General features: G+C 40.8%; 2 protein-coding genes across 4 annotated transcripts in view; one reads left to right on the top strand and one right to left on the bottom strand.

Annotated features, from left to right (window-relative positions):
- Positions 1-17,994, top strand: part of insyn2b (inhibitory synaptic factor family member 2B) — a 19,054-nt gene extending 1,060 nt beyond the window's left edge. Inside the window, exons 2-4 of the mRNA XM_088380336.1 lie at positions 8,136-9,886; positions 13,033-13,107; positions 16,895-17,994. Coding sequence (XP_088236462.1) covers positions 8,421-9,886; positions 13,033-13,107; positions 16,895-17,078 — 1,725 coding nt within the window. The 5' untranslated portion in view covers positions 8,136-8,420 and the 3' untranslated portion in view covers positions 17,079-17,994. The remainder of the gene's footprint in view (positions 1-8,135; positions 9,887-13,032; positions 13,108-16,894) is intronic.
- Positions 1-23,330, bottom strand: part of dock2 (dedicator of cytokinesis 2) — a 121,704-nt gene that overhangs the window by 19,897 nt on the left and 78,477 nt on the right. For all 3 annotated transcript variants that reach the window (XM_088380318.1, XM_088380309.1, XM_088380328.1), the window contains one exon: positions 21,338-21,433. In XM_088380318.1, the coding sequence (XP_088236444.1) occupies positions 21,338-21,433 (96 nt within the window). The remainder of the gene's footprint in view (positions 1-21,337; positions 21,434-23,330) is intronic.

Genomic DNA, 23,330 nt, shown 5'->3' with positions numbered 1-23,330 from the left:
CTTAATTTTCATGTCACACAACTGTAAAAATAAGTTAAATAAGGTTAAAAATGTGAAACACAAACCCAACCTGATTTATTCACTGACTTGAAAAATGTGAGTGAATGCACGCAGGCACGTACCCACGCACGCACGCACGCAGTATCGCACCACAGGGTATTCAAACTACTGGAAAATACAAAGGGGAATGAGCAGAAGAAGCTAACAGTTATCTTATTGTGTATCCTATCATTATAATTCCACTTGCTTCTCTTTTTGTGTCAGGTAATGGACCAAGTTTCAGGTTGCTTCCATCTTGGCTATCATTCTGTTTCATGTCACAATCAAGGAGTCTGTGGCTAAATCGAGGCTTGAGCGACCACACATGAGGGTTTGCGATGGTAAATACTGAATAGGTTCAACATTTACAATTATCAGCCCCAACAGCTCAGATAACACCAATCTGTGTTATCATGTAATACTCACTCAACACACCCATACTTTAATCAACCAGGATAATCTTTTAAATATAAAGAAATAGGCCTAGGCTGATTTTGGGCACAAGATAAGGAATATTTTAATTAACATTTGGCGTGATTGTCAATATGTGTGGAACCCAATTTGGAGCTTTTTCTAATGAGACTGTATAAAGATAAATTCTTTGCTTTCTTCAATAAATTTTTTTTTATCTAGAAAATACCAATCGGGCCACTAAACCCGCAATGTATTTATGCAAAATGAAATACAAAAATAATCGGTAAAAAGTGAATTAACATTGAATACAGTATATGCAATTAGGTATTTCTTCAACAATGTAGTTGCCCATCAAAAACGCTCTAATAATAACGCAGAATGTAAAGATTGGGATACTGCAGTCCGTCATCAACATTCTTATCATTCAGACTCACAAACAAACAAACAAACAAACAAACAAACAAACAAACAAACAAACAAACAAACAAAAAAACACACAAACAAACACACACTCACAAACTTTGTCGGTTGCAGCTAATTTGATGTAATTTAGAAGATTGCTGCTTTGACAATTTACTAACTCTCACGAATAAACAATCACTCAATCTATATCTCGATCCATCAATCTATCAATATCTAATATATCCCACACCACTGAATAATCATTGAAGATACTCTAATGCCAAAAAACAGGGAGAGTTAATCATTTGATGTCAATATACAACATCACGGGAATTGAACTTCTGACTTTGTATGGGAACGAGGGTGAAGATGTATGAGGAAGACAGCCAGGTTGATGACGGACAGGTTGAAGATAGCATGCAGACAGGATGAGTGATAAGTCAGTGCAAAGATAAGAAGATGGAGTGAGAGAAAAGAGCAGCGAGCAATGGATGTACATGGACGTGTGTGAGCTCCAGCTGTAAGAATTGAGTTGAAGTAAGCAAAATTGCTGGCGCAAGAGAGGTAAACTCCAAGTCTTAATTGTCCTCACTAAACCAGCACACCCCAAGCAACAAATCAATTCCATTGGTAGATGGATTTGTCAAAAACTTGAATTGCTTTAATATATCACTCCTTCTCTGCTTGTATAGGTTGCTAATGACTCATAAGAAAGTGTCACTCATAAATCAGAAGAAGACATACTTTTTCTTCCTGTGTGGGCCTTGACTCGATCGACATGTCACTATGAATTACATCCCGTTTAGCATGAGAACAAAAAGCTGCAAAAAGGCTGACTGAATTCCCTTGATGAAAGAGAAGACAAGAGCGAGTACCCACTGAAAATTGAAATAGTGTAAGGGATCAATTTTATTCATTATCTATGGCTCTCGTCTTCATTAGGGTCACGGGTGAGCTGGGGCCAGGGTACACCTTGGACTGGTGACCAATCAATTTCTGGCCATATATGGATACACAATCACGTTGGCAACAGAATGTTCAGCCAGTTGAACTCTACTGTCAAATGGGAAAAGAAAAGAGAACTTTGTGATCTACAATTTTCACAAGCAAATGCTGAAGTAATACAAAATAGCCATAAGCATGTATTCCTAATTTGTGAATACTGACTTATGTACATTCGCAAAATCCAATTGCAATTTTCTTCTCCTACTAATTTTATTTTCACGTAAGTGTGTATTCTCCACATGGATAAGCGGTAATTTTTTTTTATTAATTGTGATCTCAAAATCAAACAAAAATAATGATGATGATTAATATTTTTTCCATAGTGGCCTAGTCCTACTGAAATTGCAAATGCACTATACACATGATATTTCACGCTTAATAATAGCCCTGTGATTGGCTGGCGACAGTCCAATGTACACCCTTCCGCACGTCCGAAGTCAACTGGGGTAGAATCCTGCTCACCCGTGACTGTGAGGAGGATAAGCACCGTATAAAATGGTTGGATGCACTTTATTGTATTGTGGAACCCCACCTAGACAAGAATCCTAAAATTGAATTTCTTGTTTACATCATGCCGCATCCCACCACAAAAATCAAACATCAGTCAGAGTTGTGTTATACAGTAATTTACACGCAAACCAAAAAGTATTGAGAAAAAAAAAAAAAAAAACAGCCGCAGCTACAATGAGAAGCTACCTGGGGAAAAACATCAATTAATTACAGCAAGTGAAACAAAGAGAAGGAGCAAAATTGGAATGTAAATTCACCATGAAACTCCAAATTACATTTTCTATTACTGCAATGGATTTTGAATGTGTAGCGATGATGTTTTTCCAGCTAGCTTGAAAAAAGAGAAAATAGTTCATTTTGTCACACGCTGCTTTTGGGTTTAATTAGGTTGGCCCGGCTGACATGTTTGTCTTTTTGCATGATTCGTAGATTAGCTTTGGTGACATCTGGCTCTTCAGCTGAGAAGCTGATTGAAGCACATTGTCCCTTAAAATTACAGATGCGTCCAATTAAAATTAACAGCAAAAAGGAGCGAGGAAGAAAACAGCAGGGTTGGTGTTCTGCTCGCTTTGTTTTTGCTAGTTACTTTTTCTGAAGTGCCAGCATCATGACACTTTTGATGAAATGTTGAAAAAGATAAAGTTGTGATCAGGCAGAAGACCTACATCTGCAGAATCGTAATTTTCCAATTCTCAGCAGAAATGTATACAATTGAATGGGAAAATGATGAGAACTGCAGAAAATACCAGAAATAACACAGATACATCTTCTTAGTACTCATGCTAGAATAACCATTATCATATTAAGTTATGCATGTGTTGTCAACAATAAGCTCGGTCTTTCTTTGGCGACAGAACTGCCATCACGTCCCTCTTGAATGTGTTTGAAAAGAGTTATGTCAGACAAGGATCTTCTGCAGGGATCAGGTCTCACTTTGTGTTGTTGGCTTTCATAAATATGCAAAGAAATCTCTGGTGAGAATCTTGCAGTTTTATTTGGATTCTTTTGAAGAAGACCCTCAAGGCTATTGCCAATGGGGCTATATCTTAATTTTCTGTTTCTACAATCTTCAAATTTTAGAAACAAGTGCGCTGATTTGAATCAAGAGGCATTAAATCTGCAGTTCTCGGTTTCAAGTGACGTTCTTACAGTTGCAAAGTCACCCGAATGTGTAGTGGGAAGATTGCTTCAATATCATCAAAGTGAAATGATCCATAACATGAAATGCGTGTTGTGTTTTGGAAGAAAAAAAATCAACGTGACTACACCACCCAAAAGGCGATGAGCCTCAACAAAGTCATAAAGTATTTACTGTCTTCTGAATGTGAGGCTTTGAGGATGAAGGAGCCAAAAGTGTAATTACAGGGCACTAATGCGAGTCTCAATCCAGTGCACACTTACACATTCACACTCATACACGTGCACGCAAGCACACAAAAACACACGCGCGTCAATCGCCTGTTGAATAATTGACCTCACCTTGAGACGACATGGAACATGATTCGTTGGTGCAGCTAGCACTCTGTTACAAGTGTAGCAGAGTGTGTGGCCATGCACTTAAAAACACCCCCCCTCTTCCCCACTTAATCAAAAAAGCCAGCGGCATACCAAGCCATGAAGATTAACTGAATAAGACAGAATTTAACAATCGCAAACGAATTACAGTGGTTGACTGTCTCTCACACAACCACTAACTTACTACCACAAGAAAATGTGACCTGAAATATTTCTAGTGGAAAACGAAGTTTTAAAGTACAAATTATAACATTTAATTCGAGGAGAACACAGATTGCTCTGGCATCTGTAGCCACAATTTTTACTACTAGTTTCTTGTGCATCGGATTAGACGCAAATATGTTCTGCGAAGCTGTTATGCTAATTCTGTTATTTGAAACCTTTTTGTCCTCAACATCGACTAAAGCCCCAGGTCCATCTAAAGAAAAACAGCCCAAAAGAATGATGATGCAACCATCATACTTCACTTTGGGTATGGTGTTGTTTTAGTGATGAGCAGTAAAAATTATGGAATGTTCTGGCCAAAAAGTACACGAAAATATTTATTAAACCAAGTGATCAGTTACATCAAGGACAAAGATGTTTGGAACGTTATTGGCATTGGCTTCATTCATCGAGTTTGACACAGAAGACATGCTTTGAATCAGACCAGATTTGTGAACTTTTAGTTTTTTAGCTTCTTCTAGCTTTTCTACAATTTCTGTACATTAATTAGCAAAACAAAATAATCACTCACCGTTTTGTTTTTTTGATTGCCAATTGAAAATGGAAAGAACAAACACATTCAGATTTCTGTCCAACTCTAATAATTTGTTCAGTGGTTTCATCGCTCGGTGTGCGGCAGGCTTAATGGGTCGAAAGAAGCTCATCCTAATATACTATGTCATCTTTGCCAAAAGCCAAAATGTTTATACAACCTAAGTGCCACACAAGAATGCAGAGACACTCCCAGCCCCACCACGCACGCACGCACGCACGCACGCACGCACGCACGCACGCACGCACGCACGCACGCACGCACGCACGCACGCACGCACGCACGCACATACATACACACACACACACACACACACACACACACACACACACACACAAGCACACACACACAAACACACACAGGAAGGACTCAGGAGGTCAGGGCTGAGTGTACCGTAAGACACACACACACACACACGCACGCACGCACGCACGCACGCACGCACACACGCACACGCACATGCATATGCTCACACCGACCTCTGGCCTGTGCACGGCAGACAATTGGCGAGAAGCACAAACATAGCAACTGGCAAATTAAATTCACAGCATGTAGAAACGGATTTCAGTAAATCGAAAAAGACGCTGCTCAAAACTCGGTGGTGTGTTTAAAGGTTATGTGTGTGTTGATGCATGTGTGTCTTTAATAACAGATGCAAGCATATACTTGCATTGTGTATTGATTACTCGCAAGTGCGGCTTTATAAATCTCCCTTATTTACGTGCATGCTTTTATGTTTACCCCCTTTCTGTCTTTCGTCTTCAGACAATTCTTCCTGTCACTTTTAGAGATTTCAACCTGGGAAAATTGGCCTTTCCATCTCTTACCCTGACATCCGTACATTTCTCTCATCTCGTGGACAATCAATCCTTCTTCCTCTGTTCTCTCGCTTCTTATGCTGCTCACAACTTCTTTGTGACTCCCTATAATACTGTTACCCTTGCGCTCCTCATTTGTCGCCTCCTCATTCGCCCCCCCCCCCCCCCCCCCATCCCCCTCGGGCAACAGCGTTACCTCCCCTTCTCCTCCACGCTCATTTTTCAACATCAGGGTTATGGATGCGGGTGAACTACAAGCAGAGGATCAGAGCATGTATGTGAACGACAATTGAAAGCATGACAAAGATTTGGAAAAGTGGCTGGTGAGCAGGGAAAAATAAACACAAAAGATTGGCAAGTGGCAGTTGCATTCAAACATACCACAAAGGCAACAGTTTGCCGTTTGTCAAAATTGCGAGCAGATATATGTACAAACATCTGTCCCTGTTGAGATCTCAGTTTCTGAAAAGGGGAGCCTACACACATAACAGTAATAGAGTCAGCAAGACACTGATTTTCAATTAAAAATGACGAGGCACGATAGCAACAATTAAAAGTTACCATAACGCTAGCAATTAGCCAAGTCTCTATTACTTCCTCAAATTACTACTTTTTTTTTTTTTTTTTTGCTTGTAACACAGACCGGTCTTGGTAGTACAACAGACATCTGAATCAGAGGAGACTTTTACTTGTTGGTGGAGTTATTGACATGAGTGCTGGCCATTTATATCCCCCCATGTGTGAAGTCTCTCACATTTTAAAAACTGGATAAAATGTTACAAATTGGAATGTATCTCGTCCACTTTACACGCAAATTTTCAATGAGATCTGTGCACATGAAAAGAAAAAACAAGTATTACTTCTGCAGACAGAATATGAATTCAATGTTACCACTACGTACTGTAGCTAAAGCCAACAGTTTTGAATCAGCTTTTGTGGTGGGACTAATAAAATCGTGCAGATTTGCCAGTTTGTGACCTACTTATGTGTGGTTTAAAAATATGCAGTTGCTAGTTGAAATGGGACTGGCAACCAGTCCATGGTGAACTCAGCTACTCGCCCAAAGTCAGCAAGGGCTGGTCCTAAGTGAGGAAGGATGAATGCATTGAAAATGGATGGGTGGGTGAGTAATTTAAATCATATTTGCGTGACTAAATGGTACTGACATGCAACTGCTAAGGAGGAGGGGAAGATGCAATGCTCACTTACACACATATCGGGTATAGTAGATAAACATCTGGTGACATTGAATCTGGTGTGGCTGCAGTTTGGAGAACCAAATCGTCGGAAATGAGATGAAATGAAATTGCCTTCAAAAGGCTATGCCGGAATCACAAAGCAAACACTGGAGTATACATTCTTAAATATGCAGACACCTGCTGTCAATACACTCAGAATCTCATACACAAACATTGTCTGGCTCACTTGTCTCACTTGCAGGAAGATGATCACCTGCAATTTATTTTCCACTTCTCTTTCCTCTATACACTGAGGTTTGTCTCAAATTTAGATTTATCATGCAAACATCACACACAAACACACAGATGATGAAAGCATTACTGGTCAAAACCTGTCTGCACATTTCAGAACCAAGGCTACACACGCACAGATGATGCAAAACTCATTGGTAAAAACCTGTTTGTAGATTTCAGAACCAAGGCTAGTACAGTGAACCTTTTTAAACAAAGTTAATAATGGTACGATATTGAGAAGTCCTTGAGCCAAACACATTAATGTTATTAATTTATTAAGAGAAAATGCAGGAATGTTGCTGAGGTTGGAGGCTTTGTGTGATGCTGACTCCTACAACGATGCCACTTGCCAAAGTCAGCAACACTTTTGAGTTTTACATTTGACAAAAACCACAATGGTATAAAACACTCACTGTTGTCAGAGCTGGTTCACCAAACCTAAATAGAATCACTTCTATTTGTGAACAAATCAGAACTTGGAGGAAATCACCACTGACAAAACCTTAATCTAATGTAATGTTAACTGGCCCCAAAATAAAATAAACGTGGGTCTGACCGTGAGACGGTCAGGAAAGACAGCCAAAAATATTTTTTTAATTCGTACAATAATTCACATTATCTTATATTTTAATTTAACAATATAAAACGTTTTGGCAGCATGTTGATGTAGTGGTTAGCACGTCTGCCTGCCTCGTCTAAAGCGTCTGGCCTCGGGCCGCCTATGACAAGTGTGCAAGTGAGCAACTATGAATGGCTGTCTAAATTCGCCATGCAACAGAGTGATGTGGAGTCCGGGTGTACCCCACCTCTCTCCCAAAGTAAGCTGGTAGGGACTGTAGCTCACCCCCAACCTCAATCTATTTTCAACAGTATTTCTAATTGTCTAGCTTTACTGAATACAAAGCGTGAATGTAAAGTGAGCACTATTATTTTAGAAATGGTACATTATTTTAAATACAACTCCTGTCGGAAGTGTAGCTAATGAATTGGTCTTTTTTAGTTCCTGCAGCAGGTAAAGATCTGTTTCTATCACCCACCTGCTGATCTTAATAAGAGCTTGATCGAGTCATATTGATCCGGCACCGCAGCAATGTTTGAGGCTCACGGATGGTGCTAATGTCGGTATCTTCATGGCAGTCTTGATGATTATTCTTGTACTCTACCGCTTTTTCTTTCAGTCACTGTCTTTTTCTTTTTCCCCAGATGCAAAGAGTCTCTGCCAACTCATCATCTTCGGGTCGTTGGTCAGAAGCTGGGAAAAACCTTGACAATGGGAAATTGCTAAACTACTGAGGGGATCATTAATGAAAGGGCATTGAGCCTTTACTTGTAGAGTGGGTATTGAATGCCGAGCCGTCCCCTGCCAGCACACTACCACTTTTCTGACCCACTTTCAATTGGACATAATCCGGCTGACTCTGACTGATGTCCCTGATCGCTCCATCCCTCTTCAGCTCCCCAGGGGGCTGAGGCAACCTGCCGAGGAGCATGGGCAGGAGGGTGTCCGACCCGACGAATCCCGTGCCCGCGCTGGGAGTACCCTTAGCAGTGGGACGATGGGGCCCACTATGCAGTGTTGGGGTACAGACCTCTCCTGGATTGCGAACTCTTCCTTCCATCAAACGACATGTCAGCGAAGCGGCCAACTCGCAGCAAGCCCTCACCATGGCAACAAGTGCAGCGGAGACAGGAGGAGTTATCAGGAGTGACGGCAACGGTCTGTCGCTGTCCAAGGAGGCGTCTCAGAACGAAATCAACAACCAAACACAGGATGACATGGGGTCACAAGGGTCGGGCAGTGGCGTTTACTGCCAGATAAAAATGATACGGACGAATCCAACAGACTCAAAGGGGAAAAGGGCATCAAAGTACACCAATGGCAGCGTGGTGGGTTCTGACATGGTCGGAGGCGTTTGCACTGAGGCCCCAGAAGAAAAGCAGCAGAGCCAAGAGAAAAGAAAGGTGCAGTCTCTACGTGGGGAGCAACATCGTTCTGTGTTAAAGACTGGGGTCGTTTCCACGACAGTTCATGCTACCCCACCGCGGCCCTGTCGGATGGCGGCGACCTCCTCGCCCCAGCTGTGCGGAACGTGCGGGAGGAGACGGTCGCAGCTTAGCCAATGCACGGGCGCATGTCGCAGGAGGGGAGCACCTCAAATATCATCAAGCCAGACTTTACCACACCCCGCATGGAAGCAGGGTACAGTGCCGAACTACTCAAGAAAAGAGTCGGCCCTGAACCCCAAAAACCAAGACACATCAGTTAAAACCAGTAAAATCCCGCAGTTGTCACACACAATACCAAAAAGACACAATTCTAACTCCAGTAGTGCAGCACCCACTCGGAATAAAACAAAGAATCAGCAGACAAGGCCGCATTCTGCAGAGTTTACACACTGCAAGGACACCGCCACACAAACAGCTGACACACACCCTAGCAGGACTGTCTCACAGGCATCACCAACAAACTCATCCACTAAAACAGAACCACTTTTATCAGACAAACACAAGCATGATAAAAGTCAGTATGCAAATTTAAACTCCAAACCTCCAGAACCTTCTGGTCAAACAAATACAAAATGTAGCACCCCTCCATCTCTCCCTGCAAAGAAATCCTCCAAAATTACTGTCTCCAAGCCATCCAGTCTCATAGATTCCAACAAAAACATACAACAGACAAACAGTCCCAAACAAAACTGCTCTAAAGAGACTAAACTAAAGGACTTTCCAAAACAAAAGAGCAAATCTTTGGATGACCACACTCAGTCTTGCAAGACGCACAACACAGCACAATGTAATGGCGCTCCACCAGGACTACTGGCTGGGAGTGCCCCTCGTGGCCTGGAGTGCAAGTTACAGAGTGTAGAAGAGAACCTTGTGTCCAATCAAGAGAAGATCAAGGTGCTCCTCAATGTCATCCTGGACCTGGAGAAGAGTAAGGCCCTCAGCGAAGGGTGAGGCAATATGCTGATTATTACTTTTACAAGTTTACACAATGAAAGAGATTTGAGGAGCTCATTTTGAATAGTTTTCTCAGGGATTCATAAAACGGTGGCCTTCACTGTGAAGACTCAGGTCCCATTGATTGCTCGGTGTGTTGTCCACTTGAGACAACCCTTACCTCCGATATAAAAACCTGGTGCACCCACTGGCTCGTTGGTGTAATGTAATACATTCCAAATGCCATGCCTGTGGAGATTTAATGTAAAGTGTGTAAGTATGTGTAATCCTATCTCAATTCCTGAGGGCATCGAGTCAATTCCTTGCAAATCCAACACTCATATCTCATCTACCTTATAAGGTGACTAGTCACCATGGTAACACCATTCCTACCAAATGAGAAGGTATTGACCCGGAAAGGGGGGGGGGGGGAATCAGTTCCCCAAGCCCTCTCCAGTTATTTATTTTATTCCCGATACATCTAAATTGGCCAATGCCCTCACCTAATTGACCAAACGCTGTCCACTTTTCTCTCTTTGAACCTGCTCCCAGTTATGTACCACTTAAACCTTCAGATGAACCGCAGTACTGTACCCTTTTCCCCTGCTTCATATTTCTTCCCGCAAACCTAAACACATTTCTGACTAACAATCACCATCTTTCTTTTTCTCACCTTCTGGCATCTGCTTCCACCCTGACAACCTGTCTAACACTCAAGTACATCGTTATGTGCCTTCATTCATCTTGCTATCTGCACTCTCATTTTCACCTCATTTATCTCCTGCAGCCTACACAATGTTTAAGCTTTAGATTTAACTTTCTTTCAAGCACTGTTTCTTGACGAATGCTGATCTCACATGATATTACACATATGTCGTCATGCCATTAAGCCTCTATCCCACTGAGGGGTGATCACTTGTGAGGGTTTTCAAATACAGCGAAAGTTGTGTTCTCTGTAGGGTTTGTTCAAGGTTGCAAATGTTCTCCAATAAATATTCAAATTTTCCTTAAGACAAGAATCACTAAAACAGTTGGTGAAAGTCTTGTGAACATTTGCGACCCCGACGAATTCTGATGAGAATGCAACATCCGTTGAGATTCGCAATTGTTTGCCCCTCAGTGGGATGGGAGCTTAATGGCACGACCACATGTGTGTTATATCACGTGAGATCAGCATTACTGTCTCTGGGATGGCACTCAAAACCTCGCTAATATAGTGCATGTAGATGGTGCTGGATTGATTGTCAAAAAATTGAGTCTCGAAGACGATTCATTATGTCTTAAAGCATTTGAATCTTAATGGAGTTGACTTTTAAATTGCAGCCAGAATAGGTGCTGTTGAATAACCTCTATGGAAACTTAAGATACATCCTACTTCACCATCAAACTAAAAAGATGTTCCTAATTCTCTGCCTCGCTCATGAATATGGACAATAAAAGCACCCCTCTTTTTTTCTCATGGTGTTATATTTTCACTGGAGTTTCATCTGATGAGGGCTGGTAAGTGTAACATCCCAACTGTATTGAGCAGGTAATTAATCTCCCTTCAAGAAAAAAAGGGACCTAATCGTTACATTGGCACGTCTGTTTAAGACATGCGACCATTGCCAGGTTATATCATTTAGCGTGTCTATCTAGATTCCTTTTAAACACAGGAGTGCCCTCGTCCCCTCTCAGGGTAGACAGATGTCCCGCACAGCAGGATAATCCCTATCAGATTACATTTGTGAAATGCAATTAAATGTTTAAGGCTCCTAAACTGAGTGTGCAGGCACTACAGCACTGTGCGTTAGTAGCTGAGTGTTGGGGACATTTATATCTCATCTTAAGTAGTTGAAAAACCGAGGATGGAAAAGGCGATTTGAATGGGTGGGGAAGAGTATAAGAAATGTGATTTCAGCTCACAGAAGGAAATTGCGATAAAGCAAAGAGACGTCTACTGCTGTGCTCAGCTAAAATAAACAATCAAGGCTTGCTTTTGTTAATGGTAAATACAATAGGAGTCACGCAGTCTATCTTAATGAATTAAAACAGCTATTTTACAGGCAGGCATCAGTCGTCTTCATGTTGAAAGGGAAAACAAAGTGGCTGTACATTGTGGCCAGCCCTCTGTTTTAATTTCTCCCAATTATCCTACACAGACAGTACAGGCGAATGTCTGCCGTTAGATTGGCGAACATTTGGCATCTTGAACGAACCCTGTCGAGAACGCACCATTCGCTGCTTTCAAAAACTCTCAATTGGTCGCTGCTCAGTGGGACATCACCTGCCATGCATAATCTGAACAGTCCCACAAACCATACTGCCTTTATATCTATTTTTAATTTAGGGATACCGCCTGATTCATGATTCAAAAGAGGGAATGTTTTCTATAATTGCAACTCACCGACAAACGAACCAACCCACCAGTCAACAGTAACCAAAACATTTTTTTTTTTTTATCGTTCTCCGTATCGTTGTTGCAAATTTTAATACAGCTGCTGTGGCATCTTTCTTTAGGAAAAAGTAACACCTATTGAATTTGCACATCATGTCTTCAAAGAATACAATCAAAACATGTACGTCTTCTCTGGCTTCAAGAAAACACTCAGGACAAAGATCCTTTTCAACATTGTGAGATAAATTGTATCGGTAAACCACACATGCTATTTTGGTCTCTACAACAAAGAGACCCAGCTGTGTGCAGTATAAGTGGGTGGAGAGAGCAAGGAAGGTTGTGACATGACAAGTACAACTAAAAGTAAGAAAAATGACTTCTAACTTGCACAATTACACACAGTGTTGTCATTGTTTCTTCTATTACAAAAAAAAGTTCAAGGTCACAAAATAATAATGAATATAGTTGATCATATTTCACTCAAGTGGAAGGGATTACTGGGCCTGTACACACTGATAGAAGCAAATACTTTAATTAGTAATTCATTTATATTGGTAGTATTCATTATAAAAAGTGTGTATTTATTTGTATAAAATTCCTTTTCATGGAAATTCCATGTGTATTTTCTCAATCCCCCATGTACTTGTTTTATATCAAATTTTATGCATCTATTTATTTGCAAGAAAGTTATTTTTCAATAAGAACATAAAGCAATTCAGTAGGAAATAAGAACACAATCAGATACTGTGTGATATGTAAAGCACTTGTTTATCATTTCTGCAGCCGAAGCTCATACAGAACGGGTCAGGACATTAACAACTGTCCCACCTGCCAAAAGACAGCCTGCATCATCTACAGGTAAAAAGAGAAGCTAATGTGATGTGTGGATAGGACTGTACATTATTTGCTTTGATGAAGGTTTTTTTTTTTTTTTTTTTTTTTCCTTCTCTACTTTCCCTGCTTCAAAACATTCATCAAATAATTATTTTTCTTTCATTTTTCACTACCTCTTCAGTCTGGTCTCCTGCCGAGTTTGCCCTTCCTGCTCCTCCTGATATTATAGACAGTACTTATTTAATTTATCACAGTTTTGATGTATGAAATGTATGAACTCATCTCTCATTGTTTAAAATCAATATGTGAGTAATGTGATGCGCTCCCTCAGAAAGTTGTATACTCAAAGCAACATTCTGTGGATGCAAGCACATCACAATTGATCTGTCGTGCTTGTCTTTGTGGCCAGAGTGTAATACCTTGGTAAGTCATAGCGTTTGGGGATCCTGTGCAGTTTAGGGGTGTGTGTTGTTACAGTCACAGTCTGATACAACACACTGTATACCAGTTTAATCCTCCAGTCATTATGCAAATCAGCAGGTTCTCATCTCGTGAAAGCAGCCTAATTTGCATTTCATGTTGTGTGTTGTAGCCTGGATCCATGCGCGCATTGCCAAAAGCCTTTAACATTCCTACCACACTGACTGCACATACTTAGCTGCAATAAAATGCAATATTCCCTGCACAAATGCAAATACAGTATCCTCGGGTAGACAGGTGCTAATTAATCAAACAAATCACAAGCACTTTGTTTTGTTTGTCAAAGATGTCCCATTTATCAGTTTCATTTGTGCAAGCAGTCCACGATGACCTATAAAAGCACGCAGAATCATGCACCCCTCAGAGGGATTTTTGCATGCTGAATGACAAATATACAAAAAAGAGTCATAGACAATTCGTGCTTTTGCCATTGTAAAATAATGTATTCATCCATCCCTTGATGCATTGTTCCTCAATTATTTTTTGTAATGCCCCCCCAGGAAGAAGAAAATATTTCACACCCCGCAACTCTCCTCAGTGACTATAAATAAAATCATTTGTCTATAAAATTGTAATAAGTACACCTCTGCATAACATTGTAGCCGCCCCCTCAGGCGCTGCACCCCACCCTCATCCTCGAGGGGGGCCTGACACATTATTTGAGAGGGACTGCCTTAAAGGAAATTCTTGCCGGCTGAGATGAGGGTGGCGCCTGGGATTGAAACATCAACTCTAACGATTTGTGATTTACAAAATTGGGTTTTGATGTGGGCTGGCTGCCTGAAGATATTTTGATTTTGCCATTCTTAATTAAAGTCAATGATGGGAGACAAAAGGATAAACTTTTGACAGCCCCTCCGTTTTCCTCTGACAGCAAGGAATAGAAATCCCATACGCACTTCATCATAAAAAGAGAGCATACCAGATAAAGACATTCCAAAGCAGAAGAGTTCTGGCTATAATACGGGGAATTAATCCCTGACACTTTCAAGTGAAATTGGCTGAGTTGACTTTCAAACAACTATTTACCCCAAGCATATCCAATCAGTGCTGTTCTGTGGGGAGAGTAAACCACAACATTTGAAGACAAAACATTGAGGAACATGTGGCAGTTTGACTTACGACTTCTAACATTGTGCCCTTATTCATGATCACCTTACACCTCCTTCACTTTGGCCATCGAAATTCTCAAAGGTCGTGATGCAGATGCAGAGAATGGAAAGAAAGTCTAATATATTTGCATAAATGACCACAATAAGAGTTTCTTTTGTATTTTAATTTCAAATGGAGGTAGACCATGACCAAAGAGTTTTGGTAGACTGGTGCCGGTACGCTCGGCGTCAAAACGGGCTTATTGTCATTTTCGTGAAGTCAGAAGTCTAGTCTAACATGTTTGGGGCCATGTTGCCAGTGCACATAGCAGCCTCGCACATGACGTACCAGCTTATTTGATGACACAGTAGTCTCAATTCGCGTAAAAGCTGGTGGATCGTCACTTTTCTGCAGGGTCATTTACTTAGGCGAGTTTGTGAATTTGGCAGACGCACCACGACAGACTGGGCATTCCTGCCTTGCCCACCAACGCATCTGTAGATTTCGGATTTTGCTGGAATAGACCGATACTTATAGAAAGGTCCTGTCTGAGTCTAGCAAAATACCAGAAGAAAGAATACTGCACCCATGAAACAGTAGAAAGAAAACTCCACCCATGCGCACACTTAGACTGCACTAGACTTGCACCCGCAACTAAAATAGAGTCAAGGTATAAAGTCTAATGTTCTACAATACAGTACAGTAAGTGGACGTGGATGTCTCGTCTGGTGCATCTTCCTGACATGATTTTTTGATGAAATCTCTACCCATTAGAGTTGTAAACCTCTCAGCCTCCTTCTCTTCCTAGCTTCATCCTTGATCTGTTATTCCGTGCACAGAGAACTCTCCATTGTCCTCTGTCGCAGCATATGAGGTCCTTACTCAGCCTCTTATGCAGCTCATCTAACTGCTCTTTTGAGGCTCTTCCCTTCCTCGTTCACTCTGCGCTGACCTCAGATTCATGAAAGCAGAGGGCTTTCAAAATTCCATCTCTCTGAGAGTATTTTCTCTCTGCTCGCATCACATGACTTTTTTTTTTTCTATTCATAGTATACTTTTCCTTTCAACACAAATGTATGTCAGGAAAGTTTTAAAACTTTTGTCAAAAAATATTGATTTTGAACCCAAGAGGCGAGAAAACTCAGAATGAGGAGTAGATGAAGGTGTGGCAGAGTGAGCAAGTGCATTAGATTTGAGGATGATACCTTAGATGGGGGAAATGATAGGCAATATATGTTGGAGACACCAGTCGTGAAACTGTTCTGACACACTTCCTCTACAGTACAGACACATCCATGACTGTTTTCTTTCAGCAGTTATGCATGTATAAGAGAGTCAAACTCAGAATACAGTGATAAAGACGTGAAATATCGATAGATCAATAGAATATACTTCACGTCTTTATCACTGTATTCTGAGTTTGACTTCCATCCATCCATCCATCCATCCATCCATCCATCCATCCATCCATCCATCCATCCATCCATCCATCCATCCATCCATCCATCCATCCATCCATCCATCCATCCATCCATCCATCCATCCATCCATCCATCCATCCATCCATCCATCCATCCATCCTGTACTATTAATGGCTGAATAGGGAAATTCAATTGACACTGCGTGCTCACACAAACACGCAGGCACACATGCATGCACTAAAACTACATCATAAGTAAAGGTGTGAGTATCTTCTAAAAAAAAATGACCTGCAGCGGTGGACACTTCAGAGAGATTGGGTTGGAAGGATTGGGCGGTGGGGGAGCTCGGTATGATTGGAGGGTGGGGGGTGTTTTTTGTGGGGGTGGTGGTGAGAGAGTTTTACTTTGAACACATCACACAGACCATCCAGCCTTTCCACATTCTTTGCTTATGTACTTCACTCTGGTGGTTTTATTTCTAGCGCACCAATTCCTTCTTCTCCCGTCTCAAGAGCTGTTGACAAATGAGGAAGGCTACGGCCAGATGCAGGTGTTAACATCTTGATTTTAAAGCATTTTCTTAAAATTCTGAGGTGTTTAGTTAGTGGATTTTGCTCTTCAAATCGATATTTCCTCCATCCATCCTTCTCTTCTCTTATGCAAAAAGTTGTTTAATGTTCTTCATGACTGTCTAAAAATGAGCTGCATAATAATAAAAAGAAAACTGCGACTTGACGTGTGACATTAAACCAACGTCTAAATTGCCGCCATTGCTGCGTGTCCACATTAACCACATCTCTCATCCTCCCTCTCTGCAGTGTGGAGCACGACTTCCGCCAGCAGGAGGGACGCTTCCAGGGGGTGATGGAGTACCTGGAGGGAGAGTACGATGTGCCTGCACCCCTTCTGACCAAAGCCACAGTGGCCACATCCCAGGCCAACCGGCCAAGCGCCAAAGCCCGTGTCAAGAAACTCCGCAAGAAGTGTTTCTGGTGGCTCTGATAGTAGCACAGCTGCCTCTAAGGGATACAAATGTGGTTGAGTCCAGAATGTTCCACTGCAAGGGAATTTTACTGTGGTACAGTGGCTTTGGAAAATAAGTGGAAATGGGACAAACATATGAAGTTCATAGGAGCTGCAAAACGTCCAATGTACGGTATAACCAGACCTACGTATATTTTTATTTTGTGGTCCAAGCGGGGAGTCTATCTTACCATTATATAGCCTGTAGCATACAGATGGAGAAGTAAGACATATTGCCACTTGGCAAAGTGTTTTTGTCCTGGAAGATATATTCAAAGGACTCATGGATGAATGATTTCATCAATACAGATGAAAATGAATCACAATTTTGCTAAATTACAATGGCAAAAACTGAGAACCAAAATAGCATATATATTTTAAAAAATCCCTGGAATTGAACAGCCTGATGTTGGATGTAGCACTAAGTGAAGCACCAATAAGGACATGTGGAGGAACTCAGTCTGAGGAACTCAACAGGACAATAAAGGGACAGCCTGTTTGGGTGGAGTCAACAAAGTGTTTGAAATGTTAATGGAGAATACATTAAGAGACATGATGGAGCAGCTGATGACAGACTGACAACCTGTCTCGTGGTATTAACATTTGTGTCACCGCTGACCCACTCACTGATGGATTCTATCCAGCATTTCCATTCCACTTTCGGCTCAAACTTTCTACAACTGTTCTCACTTAGAGTATATTCATTCAGGACTCATACAATTGCAACTAAAGAAAATCTGTTGCAAAATGTGCGTACACCAGCAATGTAATCATTGTTAGTAATTGGTTTGTATGTAATGTTCCCAAATGTGCCGGGTTTAGGCCAATCTGAGCCCAAAGTAGCAACATAGAGCGAAAAATATCCTTTGAATATAAACAGTTGGTTACAAACTAATGCAGTCTGGATTGGGCAAATTTTTGTGACACATCATTTCAACGTTCTGTCCACACAAAGGCCACAGCACTATTGAAGCCCATTTCTATTTGGCACACTTAGAGAGGTATTGATTGAGATAAAATATGTTTAAGATAATTTCTGAAAACAGACAGACTAAGAATTAGTAGTATAGCCCATTTGAGCACTTTCATTCTCATCTTTAGTTATTGAGAACAATTGCAATATGCAGTTAGCAACCCATCAACCATGTGTGAGCATACTGTACATCATGGGGAGAAAATGGAAGAAGAGGTTAAAAATGTCAATGTAATAGCCAGCATGTGGACAAGGGTATTGCTTTTGGTGGCCGCTTTAATGTTATCACTACATGGAAAACATGTGATGGTCTGGTAGGATACAGTGTATTAGATTTGACAGGGAAAGGAGGCATGGAAGCCAAGACTTCCCCTCTTCCCAGCCATGTCATCCAGCTCTTCTGTGACATTCCAGAGGTATTCCAAGGCCAACCAGGAGACATAGCATGTAATCCCTGTGGCAACCACCTAAGGGAATATGCCCAGAACACCTCACCAGGGAGGTGTCGTGGAGGTCCTGAGCAGAAGCCCCATTTGCAGAGGAGCAGAAACTCTACTCTGAGCACCACCCAGATGACCGAGCTTCTATTTTCTATCTTCTTAAAGTTATTGCAGCCACTTGTTCTTTGGGCCACGACCCACAGCTTCTGATTATAGGTGAGGGTGAGATTGTAGATCAGCTGGTACAGTACAGAAAGCTTTGCCTTTTTGCTCAGCTACCTCTTCACCACGACAGATCGATTACTGCAGACATTGCACCAACCGGCCTGCCGATCTCCTACTCCATCCTCCCCTCACTCGTGAATGAGACCTAAAGGGTCAAACACCTTTTCCAAGTTTGCAAAGCACATGTAGATTGGTTGGGGGAACTCCCATGCAACCTTGAAGACCTTGTCCAAGATGCCAATGATGAAGATTCAATGCTATATTAACACCTATCTGACGGAATCAATCGAAAATTAACATTCTTTGCTTAATGGCTACAGAAATTTGGGGGTGATCTCAGTAGCTAGTACATGGTAATAATGTTGTGGCCAGTGTGCACTACGCAAGATATTTTGATACATCGAGTATAAATTTGACAGTCTTAAAGCTGCTGCCTAGGTATTCATGATACAATAAAGATACTCCTACAACAGACAAAATAAACCCCCAAACTCATCAAAATGTTAAACAAGTCTGTTTTTCAGGTTGACACAGTGAATTCAATTCAAGTAAGTTGACAGGTAAACGATTTATGGTATATAGATGCAGATATTTTCTTTTTAGAAGTGAAATGCTCGTGCAATAAAACGAATACCACACACACACGCACACACACACACACAAACACACACACACACACACACACACACACACACACACACACACACGCACACACACACGCACACACACACACACACACACGACTGTCACCAAAAACAAAGACAATTCAGTTCCAGTTCTAAGCAATACAAACTCTAACCTTGTAAGCCTCATTCAACTACTAATTGCTGACAAGTACATAGCTAACAATTATAACCCTGGATGTTCTTATACTTAAAAATGCAGCAGTCTACCACAAATGTTTTGGGCATTTGCCCCAAAGTTGTCCTATAATGGTGTCCATGCATCTCCTCATATTTCTCCCATGTGTACAATAAACTAGTTTATTTTCCACAAGGCGCGTCTATTGCTGACTCAACATGAAGTCAACTGTGTAAATTGCGAGCATGCTGCTCTTCCAAAACAACACCCAAAGAGTCAATAAATTTATCTGATATACTGCCATACTGTTTGCATGGGTATAACACTTAGCAACAGCTAAACTCACTCACTGGCCACAAAATTATTTATGCTTGCTTCATGTAATGAAATCCTATACAAGGAATTTTCCAAATATAACAAGTCTAAGTTTTGATTGAAACTTTCAGAAAGGCACCATTTTTATCGTTTTTGTAGTTTGCAGTGGCACCAAACTGTTGTGCACCACTGCAAACTACAAACACAATAAAATAAAGTGGTGCTTTGAGACACAAGTGACCCTGACTTGGGCAGTGAACTCAACTTAGCTCACTTGACAACAAAAAGAAGTTCAGCACAATAAGTAGGCAAAAAATAGGCTTCATAGTGGCTTATTTGATGCCACTTTCAGATAAGGTTTACAGTCAAACTAACATAAAATAAGGAAAATTACAAGGTGTGTATTTAAAACAACAACATACATTGTGCCTTTGTTGCCGTGAGCTTGCTGATATATTAGCAAACACTATGGAAAGGCTAACAAACAGCACTGATGTGGCGTCGTTATAATATTTTAAGGAAAGGATATTTGAAGACAGACTGTGCAACAACCCATGTAGACAAGCAATATAACTATATTCGCAAGGAGTCGTCACTGACCGAAGAGTAATATTGTTATTGTATCGTTGTCAAGCTATTATTATGTTCCATTTACATTTACATTCCAATGTACGTTCTTAGGAAGACTGTATTAAGTGAGTTCACAAGACCGTGATCTATTTAGGAAGTGTTAATATGCATATGTATATTAATGAGGCAACCCTTCTGACGTGACTATCATCCAAAATATTACGAGTCTAATTCTAAGATTTTTAAAGGATTACCACATGCCTACATTTGAGCACATATACGTATTTGGTGATAATGGATTATGTTTTACAAAAGTAGAGTTGTCATAGAAGTCACACAGGAGGCTTACGGGCAGGCTGCATTGTCATTGAACTGGTAATGTCTATTCCCCTCTCCTCCTTTGCTCAAGGAAGAACATGAAACCTGACAGTAGTTGCGATATCTAAACTATGGGAAGACTTGACTATGCCATCCGGCATGATTATAGCACAATAGACCGGTGAACCAGTCTGAAATGAACTGTGTGTGTAACATCACAGGGATTGCATGAAGCGGCCCTAAATGCCCAACCTGGCTCCAAACAGGGTTTGTCATTGCTTTGATACTTAATTGGCATAAACATTTTTCCAGGAAATCAGATGCCATTGATGAGTGCACATTTAGTCCTAAAAAACACTCTCTAATCAAATTCTGGAAAATGAATTTTGACAAATCCACTGTCTAAGCCACCTTGTCCAGTGGTAAAAGAAATAACACTTCTGCCACAGTGTCGATCAAAATTGTGCATTATAATCTTTGTGAAGTGTATATTTTTATATAACTCTTGTACTGAATACCATTAGATTACTGAAGGGTACCTAATCAATAAGTATTGTTACACTTAATTTGTACATTGTAGCATATACGGTACTTACAATTAGCGCGTGTTCTCTGCCCATTGTGATGACTGTCTGGTTGATAATTCCCAGCAAAGAAACCACAATGTCTTGGACGTGCTGAAATGTTTCCCCCTGAGAAAAGAGCCAGGCAAAAGAAAGTACAAAAACAGAAGAGGATAAACAAGAAACAAGGAACTCAGGTACACATTAAAATGTTGCAAAATAATAAAAATGCAGCCACACAAAGTTCTCAAAGGTCAATTAAAAACATGATAGTCTTCACCATACAGAAAATGAGCCTCAGTGAAATTTAACTGTCAAGTGGACTCTTCTGCAGAATGTGTGCATGTGCACGCGTGTGTTTGTGTGTGTGTGAGTGCGTGTGTGTGTGTGTGTTTGTGTGTGTGTGTGTGCGTGCACATGTGTCTCATTGGATGCATGCATGTGTGTGAAAAACAAATTTCTTCTTTTTTGATCCCTTTTTCTCATTTGAAAGAGGTGTAGGCCTATTCAAGGCTTTCAAATTCACATTCTACATTCCTGAAGTGTCATTCCCAAACCTGAAACTGAAATGTTATTTAAATACTGAAGTATGAAATTGGAAGAACTGGGGCAAAGTTTGCCTTTTCCTCTTGGTAATGCTCGAGGCATTGCTTAAAAGGCAACATCATTGCATCGAAGGAAAAAAAATGAGTGATACGATGATAGAAATGATTCATCTTTTAAAAACAAACTCAAGGAAACTTCAAAGAATAGTTCATCGGCTGCGAGGTAATTTTGCATTTGTAGGAATTAAGACAACTCTTATCTTCATTTAAAAAGTGCAAATATGTGATCAAATAATGCATTGGTCGTTTCACAAGTGGAGAAATTCAACATTTCTAAGCATGTATGATTTTTATAAAACCATGTTGTCATAATCTGTGCCTTTGCTGATCAGCCATGCCGAAAAACCTGGAGGGAGGACCAAATAGAAACAAGTGCCAAGGTCCCAAAATAACAGATGTTATCTTGCAAAGTTTAAAGCAAGACACAACAAAGAAATATGGAAATGGTCCTTTTTCTTAAAAGGTTGCTCATAAACCCCCCCCCCCCCCCCCCCCCCCCCCCCCCACACACACACACACACACACACACACACATCAAGCTGTGAATTTCATTCCTTCTATCAATATATCTCTCTCACTATTGGTCTCTCTGTGGGTTGGCAAAGCATCTTAAACACGCACCACCCACAGAGGCGGAGAGGAGAGGGGGAAAAAAAAAACGACGCAGGGGTGCAACATAAGGGGTTCCGAAGCAACATCACCCCCATCGCCTCTTTGCCTTTTCCTTCTGGTTGCCATGGTTATTATGCTAATAAACCAAAACAGGGTAAGAAAATGGATGAGGCACAGAAAATGGATGAGTGGAAACAAACAGCAACTTGATGCTTTTAAAAACACAAGTATTCGAGGAAAAACAAAAACATCAATCCGAACATGGATGTGCCTTGGATTTGATTGCACTCTGCTGTGTGTTCATTACATCTAAGGATTAAGTTAAACCAACCAATTATCTGTCATGAATAATTGCTTCAAACAAGAGCAAGAATTATTGTTTATCGTGTCATCTCGTCCTTGTTTAACAGTCCAGAACTAATATACAGCTGGAGACCAAGAATTTATTAATTCCAACAAGCAGCACCAAAGTAAACATTGAAGAACAACAAACAATTATTTGCTTGACTGATTATATTAATTCTTTTTTTTTCCCGGCACACATTGTAGTACGGATTCTTAATACCGACACACGCTTGGGATCATACCGCCTTAACAAAGATAATGCACACTGTTGGTCAAAAACTACAGAAATGTGTTCATTCAACAAATTGTTTGTAGAACTGAGACACTTCTTAATGAGTCTTGCTTCTACCTCTTTGGTTAGTGAGACAAAAGAGGCCAAAACACAGCAGGATGCACACTCTATGATAAACACATTAGCATGAACAAACCCCAATGTCAATGAAGTTGGACATTGTAGAAAATGT

Source organism: Syngnathus floridae, chromosome 1, assembly GCF_059516105.1.
Source record: "Syngnathus floridae isolate MCC-2025c chromosome 1, RoL_Sflo_1.0, whole genome shotgun sequence".
Taxonomy (NCBI): domain Eukaryota; kingdom Metazoa; phylum Chordata; class Actinopteri; order Syngnathiformes; family Syngnathidae; genus Syngnathus; species Syngnathus floridae.
Note: the sequence above shows the minus strand (reverse complement) of the source record. Positions and strands in the feature narration are given on the sequence as shown.